The sequence below is a fragment of the Brachyhypopomus gauderio genome, unplaced genomic scaffold, assembly GCF_052324685.1.
Source record: "Brachyhypopomus gauderio isolate BG-103 unplaced genomic scaffold, BGAUD_0.2 sc86, whole genome shotgun sequence".
NCBI classification, from domain to species: Eukaryota; Metazoa; Chordata; class Actinopteri; order Gymnotiformes; family Hypopomidae; genus Brachyhypopomus; species Brachyhypopomus gauderio.
In genome coordinates this window covers 893,074-900,802 of record NW_027506907.1, presented here as the reverse complement: position 1 = coordinate 900,802, position 7,729 = coordinate 893,074, and the positions used below count along the sequence as shown (strand labels likewise).

Sequence of the window (7,729 nt, the reverse complement as noted above, 5' to 3'; positions counted from 1 at the left end):
TGATTGGTCAGCGTATGGATGGAAGGCATTCCCAGCCAACACCTTGGCAAATGCTCACGAGGTGACAATGACTGTAAATACTTCACCATCTTCCTAAGAAGAACAGCTAACGAAACCTCTACAAAAGGAGTGGAGATGATGAGGAAGGACCTGCCTATCCCATCATCAACCACTTACAGGACAAATGTCTAGACTAAAACCGTTCACACACACACACACACACCCTCCGCCCCCAAATAAGTCAACAGACAAATACATCACATATAACAAAATATATTTACAGCTTTAACCACAATACAAACACTGAAGTTCTGCAGGTAAATATGAAAGAGTACAAAGTTTAATATCTCTATTTTTAGCATGCCTGCAGACAAGATAGGAAATATTTGCTCATAACAATGCCAATCACACACACACACACACACACACACACACACACACACACACACACACACACACACACACACACACACACTCTTCAGCACCGAGTAATCAATGGGGCCCTTCTCAGATACAGCCGGTGTTAGAATCAGTCCCAGAGGAATTAAGCAGCCACCTGTTTTACATGTTCTTAAGCCCCGCCCCATACCCCACGCCCATTCCTCCAGGCTCCGCCCTCTCACCGTGACTGAAACAATGACAAAAATGTGAGGCATGCAGTCCAGCAGCTAGAACATAAACCCACAGTGTGTGGAAGAACCGGAACTGCTGTAGGCCAGCAGACTTCATCCTCCTTCTAGTTGTTCTGTTTTGGCAACATCTGGCGCTTTTTTGTTTTTGTTAAACGTTCAGGCTGGTGCGTTGCTCTCTGTAGGGCCACGTGGGAACTCTGATCTCTGACTGAACAGAGATTCACAGCAGCCGGTCGCCGAGCTGGAGGCAGCGTGGCTCAGAGCAGAAACGCTGCAGCCAGAGGTCGTGACCCCTGTGGACGTTTAGCACCTTTAGCATCTTTATCGTTCTATCGCTCAGGATCTCACCATGAAGAATAGAGCGATAGAACGCATCTCTAAACACGGATAGGAAACACCAGGCTGTCTACAATACAACAGATATTCTCCAACAATACAGGCAACGATCGTCTGCAAACTACAAGCCCACTTGTATAAAAATCAAGTACGGCTGTGACAATCCAGTCACACAAACTGTTCTGAACATACATGTCATAAGGTCAGAGTTCTGACCAACAATCCGATCCGAGACTGTTTATTGGGGCTTAAAGATGCAAAATCTGAAGTTAAATATGGACCACCCTCACACACACACTCACACATACAGTCACTGCTCCTGTTTCTCCGGCGCTGTGCCAGTCACCAGGAGCAGGTTGCAGGCCATGAACTGCACGTTGAGCACACTGCCCGTGTCTCCGGAGAACATCCCCACCAGCTCGGCACTGGAGCCGTCGGCCGCCGCCCCCGCCCCCGCCCCCGTGCCCGCCCCGAACGTCCCACACCCGCACAGAGTTGTCCAGGGCGGCGGACGCCACCAGCGAGCTGTCCGGGCTGAACGACAGGCCCGTGATGGAGTGGGCGTGGCCACGGAGGTCCTTGAGCAGCCCGCCCGACGCCAAGTCCCACAGCTTGACGCGCTGGTCTTCGCCCGCCGACGCCAAGTACCTGCCGTTGGGCGAGAAGGCCAGGGCGTGCACGGGCCCGCGGTGGCCCGTGAACAGGCGCACCGTCGCCCCCTGCTGGATGCTCCACAACCGCACCGTCTTGTCGGACGAGCCCGTGGCCAGGTAGTTGGAGTTGGGGTGGAAGCAGGCGCAGTCCACGTCGGCCAGGTGTCCGGCGTAAATGCGCAGCGGGTAGGCGCGGGCCAGAGCCCAAAGGCGCGCCGTGCGGTCCTGCGACGCCGTGGCGAAGTACAGGCTGCAGGGGCTGACGGCCACGTCCCACACCGGGTAGGCGTGGCCGGCGAACAGCGCCGTGTTGGTGAACGTGCGCAGGTCCCAGTAACGCACCGTCGAGTCCTCCGAGCACGACAGCAGGCCCGAGCTGTCCGTCAGGAAGGCCGCGCGGTACACCGGCCCACAGTGACCGCGCAGGGTCTTCGTCTCGCTGCCCGAGTCGTCCTCCTCATCCGCCTGGACAAATATACGCGTCAATATAAATCAATTGAAATTTGGACAAAACGTATTAAAGTTACAAATTAGAGTACGGTTTAAAATGAACACAAAATATAACAAAGAAATTTTAGAAAACGACTAGATAGAAAACGAAACGACGAAGGTGGGACTCGGATGTGGGTCTTAAGACGGGCCTCACCTCCTCCTCCAACACGTCGCAGGCCAGCCGAACGTTGGCCACGTCCACCGTGTGCGGCGCCGCCTTCAGCTTCCGGGGGCGGAGACTCCACAGCTTGAGGGCGGAGCTGTTGAAGGCGGCAGCCAGCATGCGACTGTCGGGCGACACCTCGGCGCCGTTCAGCAGCCCCTCCGCGTCCTGGAAGGCGTAGAAGCAGACGGTGGTGAGCGACGGCGGGCCCTCCCGCACGCGCTTGATGGAGTCCTGCAGGGCCTCCAGCGCCGCCTCGTTCTGCGGGAGCCCCGCCGGGACCTCCACGGGCTCCGCCCCTTCTGCCCCGTCCACACCCGCCACGAGCCCCGTCCCGTACAGCTGGTAGTCGGTGTGGCGCACGGCGGTCACCTCCACCTGCGCAAGGACAGATGAAACACGCGTTTCGGCATTACGGACATTCGGAGATCCGAGGCAGTACAGCAGCATACGTGAGTAAAAGAAGATTCCAGCTTAAAACTTCAGGATACGTTCATTCACAAATTCAGTATAAACAGCAGTATTTTTTTAATGGTTTTAGGACCCCCCCCCCCCCCCCCCCAAATGTTTAGCTGTACAGAAGTGGATTCCATCAATATCTGCTCCAACCCTGAGACCAAGCAGCAAGAACCACGTCAATCTACTACGAATGCTGAAGTACAACTTCATATTTTGCTTTTAACGCACCTGTAGGTGTGTGCTGAGCACCCTGCAGAGGGTGCTGTTGTCCTCGCTCTGCAGATAGCGAAGGAGGTAGCTGTAGGCGTGGTCAGTCAGGTGGACCACATACTTGTGCTCCAGCAGGGCACACAGTTTGGAGTTGGAGGTCACATCCTGCAGCGAGACACATTACATTTACATTTACGGCACTTAGCAGACGCTCTTATCCAGAGCGACTTACAAAAGTGCTAAGTGTTTAGTCAGAATATGCATCTCTATCTAGTATAAACAGGTTTAAGTCCAAACTACTCGAGCTCAAGCACTGCCATAAACAGTTGCCAGTGCTGATACCTAGAAAGAAGACAACAAAATATAAGATTAGACATAGAGCACTACCTAGCAAGACTGAAATAACCTACAAGACTACATACTACATTAGCAAGTGTTCCCAGAGAGCACTACCTAGCAAGACTGAAATAACCTACAAGACTACATTAGCAAGTGTTCCCAGAGATAAAGTGCAATTACGATTTATACCAATGCTTCAGTAGATTAGTGCTTATAAGTGCTTTACAAAGAGATGGGTCTTCAGTCTGCGTTTGATGATAGAAGCCACACCCCCCCCCCCCCCCCCCCCCCCCCGGGTCAGCAACTCCGAATATCAACAGCACCTCACAGCACTCAGTCCCCACACGAGGCGCTCATGGGTAGGGCAGACACACCAACTAAAAAAGTTAAAGCTCATCCAGGACGAAGACATGGCACTGTGCCCAGAGACCTCACGGTACACCAGAAGTCACCAATGCTTAATCCATGTAAAACCCCATCAATGCAAACAAGAGACTCGCAAATAAGAGGCGGGTCAATTCACCAGTAGGAGGATTAGCTCTTCCAAATAAAATCCTGATACCAACACTCAGTGGCTGTCTTCATAGTTTGTGCAAGCACCTGCTGGATTAGAAACTGTCCTACGATGGCGAGTAGTAGCTGTCGTCATGGAGACCGACCTGTGGCGTGAGCGCTCCGCGGAGCTGCTCGACGACGGCCTTCTGCTCGGCGTCCTGCTGGAAGAGCGAGTGGAATCGGCTGTAGAACGCATCTACCGCCCCCTTCAGGCCACAGCGCACCATGTCCAGGTGCAGGTAGAGGAAGAGAGGAAACAGCACCACGCTCACCTCCCGGCCCAACGGTGTCTCCGCCTCTGATGCAGAGAGGGAGGCACACAGACATGAAGAAACCCTCAATGAGGTAAACCTCACTTCACTACTACATCCTGCAGTGTCATGTTGAGGCTCAGTAGTCCAATACCCAAGGTGGCCTTTATTCTGTAACACGCAGAATATAAAAGCACCGATATCGCAGCACTTTTAGTCAGGCACACAAGCATTAGAGATTCAGAACCGAACCGAAAGAGTCTGCCGGTCGGGACAGGTTCTGTCTGTGTTGTACTTACCCAGTAAAAAGGTGCGTAATCTGGAGAACTGAGACTCATACTGCTGGGAGTCTGACTGGCAGGGAGCCGCTGATACCACATTAGCACAGCTGGACTCTGTCTGGACTGGGGAGGGAGGGAGGGAGAGAGGGAGAGAGAGAGAGAGAGAGAGAGAGAGAGATCCCTCTGAATGACCATGAAATAAAGGAGTTTCCATCAGTCCAGTGAGGTACTGATGCACTTAAAACTCTTTGGCCACGAGGCCACACACGGATGACCCGTGCGCGCACTAGTTACACCACCACTTGTACAATCTTACCCGTGAGATTGGCCGCCATCTCCTCTGCAGTCTGGGTCAGCTTGGCCCCTTTGAGCGAGCCCTCCATGTCCACATACTGGCGCCGCTTCAGGTACTGCGTCACCGCGTACTGAATCTGCTCCGCCCGGCCCCGTTTCATCACCTGTTCCGGGACAATCACCATTAACGAACCGAGCCCCGGACGAACCGCAACCTCGACGTGAAACTCTCCTCACTGTGAACTAAGACAGACCTTCAGTTAATTGCCCCTAATCGGCGGCGCTACGGAACACTTACGTTACTTCTCCGGTTGTCCCAAAGCGCCAGAACCGGACACGAGCGAGCCAGAAAAACGAACAGAACAATTTAGATCATGCAAACCGCGGTATGATCCCTGAAGCCGTGTATGTGTGTGTGAATGTCTCTGATAAATGTTCCCCAACCCCGCCAGTCCAACCAGGCCGCGGCAGCTTCAACACAGCTCGGATTAGCGCCCTAGCTAAGCGCCTGCTTGGGATACTTTAGTACCCATCGTTATAAAACCACACCACGTCGTCCAGATATCTTTATACTCACTGCATATCTTTCTCCCCTCGAGGCAAAAGTTTAAGAAGTCAAATTAAAGTAAATGAGAGTTTTCACAGCTGAGCTGATGCTTCATGTTGCGGCTAGATCGTCGATGGCTTCACACGTCCGTCAAACTGTGAAGCCAGCGACGATAAGACGCTCGTTTCATTTATCCTATGGTACGTTGTTGTAATGTTCCGTTTCTTAAACGTATTATAAAAACCAATAACCCTACATTTACTGTTTTACTTTGTGTAATAATACTTATTTTTAGAGTTTATTTTTGCATTAACATGTAATATTGTATTATTAATAAGCAACAGTAAAAAGGCATTCAGTAACAGCAGTAATGTATCACACCACACTGGACAACTATGATAGTCCTATATTCTTCATTTATTCAGTTTATGTCAGTGTATAACCTGACTGTTTAAATATAATGTGACTGTTACACGCTACATGTAAGTACATGTCTGCAACTGACAAGTTTATATAGTCACACTTGTCAGTTGCACACACTAAAAAAACTCCAGAAAATACAGTGCACAAGGTCAACGGCTGCAACCTCACTACTAACTAAACGCCTGCGTAAAAAGGAAAGTCTTTAGCTGTTTTTTAAAAGTATCCACAGAGTCAGCTGATCTTAAATGTGTAGGAAGTGTGTTCCAGTTTTGGAGCAACCACCTTAAACGCACGGTCTCCACGAGTCTTTAGACGCGATCCCTTTGTCACAGATTCTGTTCATAACTTTTATGGACAGAATTTCTCGGTTTGGTGGCCTCAGGATTCTGTGTCTCCTTTTTGTGGATGATGTGGTCTCTTGGCATCATCGGGCCAGGACCTACAGCTCTCGCTGGATCAGTTTGCAGCCGAGAGCGAGGTGGCCGGGATGAGAATCAGCACCTCTAAAACTGAGACCATGGTGCTCAGTCGGACAAGGGTGGAGCGCCCTCTACAGGTCAGGGGTGAGTCCTTGCCTCAAGTGGAGGAGTTCAAGTATTTCGGGTTCTTGTTCATGAGTTCACGGGAAGGATGGAGCGAGAGATTGACAGGTGGATCGGTGCTGCGGCTGCTGTGCTGTGGATGCCTCTGCATTTTTTCGGAGTCCTCTGAGACGTTAGTTAGGATTCCACTTTCATTCTTGGCTTCTGAAGTCTTTTCCCCACGATTCATTGCTAGCGTGTAGGAGCAAAGGAAAGCAGTGGTGCTGCCCATAAAACACATGGAGTTGACTTGGAGAGAGGGGGCGACTCTGGGGGTGGGGGGTGGATGTGAGCTTTGGGGGGGAGGGGTATGGGGGGTTGACAGGGTATATCAGCAATATATAAATTGAGAAAATGACAAAAATGTTTGTTAGTGTTGTATTCTTGAGTCGATGTGCGTCTGTGTACAGGCGGGAGCCAGCCCCTCCTCCCTCCACTCTCCCAAGGCTCCTCCCACTTCCTCCGGGCTCCTGTGAGCAAGTCTCCAATGTCCCCAGGTTTACTGCGGCTCATGGTGGCCGATGAGCAGAGCGCCGCCCTTCTGGAGGTTTTTCCCTTTTTGCACTCGTCGTGTTGGTAGCTGCCACGACATGCACTAGCATTCATTTATCTGTCTATTTATCTATCATTTATATGCATATTGCTTGTCCAAACAGATCCATATTGCTGTATTTACACTTTCTAGACTACACATGTATTCGTTGGTGGTAGTGCTCACCTCCTCCATGTCTGTTTGAGCGCTGTTGTGTTGTATTAGTGATTATTAGTATATTAGTGAAGGTCTTCTCATTAGCCCGAGTGAGTTTAGACATGTATAATAAAAAAGCTACAACTTTGAAAATGTTGGTCAGACCACATTGTCACCTGACACCTGCATTCATTCTCTGTGCTTTTGGATATGTGTGTGTGTGTGTGTGTGTGTGTGTGTGTGTGTGTGTGTGTGTGTGTGTGTGTGTGTGTGTGAGTGTGTGTGTGTGTGTGTGTGTGTACATCCATTTAAGTTCCCAGTTTAAGATGGTTCTGCAGGACAGATGGAGTTCAGCGTAGCCACATATAACTCCCACCAGGGTGGAATCTAATCCTCCATGAGTAGGACAGACAGGCCTGGGGTTTCTGCTTGCCGTGACGCTGGGAGCCAGTGTAGCAGCACCAAAGCCCCTGGCTACCTGCCCAGACGCAGAAGCTCGACCCCGGGGAACTGCTTGAAATGTCAGCCCGTCTCGGACACACCCAAGCAGAAGACAGAAACCGTCTGGTGCCTTTTCTATCATATTTTTCTGCCCTTTTCTGTCATACCTGCTGGACCCGGTCTGGACCGGTCACTATGGTAGCACTCACAGGGCTAGTTACACCAGACAATGAATATATGTGTGTCATTCTGATATGACAACGACACCAAAGAATGCTTAATAATAATGTCACGCTGATAAAACAACACTAAGTATCCTAATATGGATGTGGATATAAACGTTGGAGATCGGGGTTCATGTGTTTTGAGTCCTATATTAGTCAC

General features: G+C 50.7%; 1 protein-coding gene across 1 annotated transcript; it reads right to left on the bottom strand.

Annotated features, from left to right (window-relative positions):
- Positions 1 to 257: 257 nt before the first annotated feature.
- On the bottom strand, positions 258 to 5,387 carry taf5l (TAF5-like RNA polymerase II, p300/CBP-associated factor (PCAF)-associated factor). Its single transcript, XM_076991830.1, is given in 8 exon segments — positions 258 to 1,422; positions 1,424 to 2,086; positions 2,268 to 2,654; positions 2,964 to 3,110; positions 3,944 to 4,137; positions 4,390 to 4,494; positions 4,688 to 4,829; positions 5,243 to 5,387. Coding segments are annotated over 7 exon segments (1,779 nt in total). The 5' UTR covers positions 4,827 to 4,829; positions 5,243 to 5,387; the 3' UTR covers positions 258 to 1,278.
- Between the last annotated feature and the right edge of the window lie 2,342 nt (positions 5,388 to 7,729).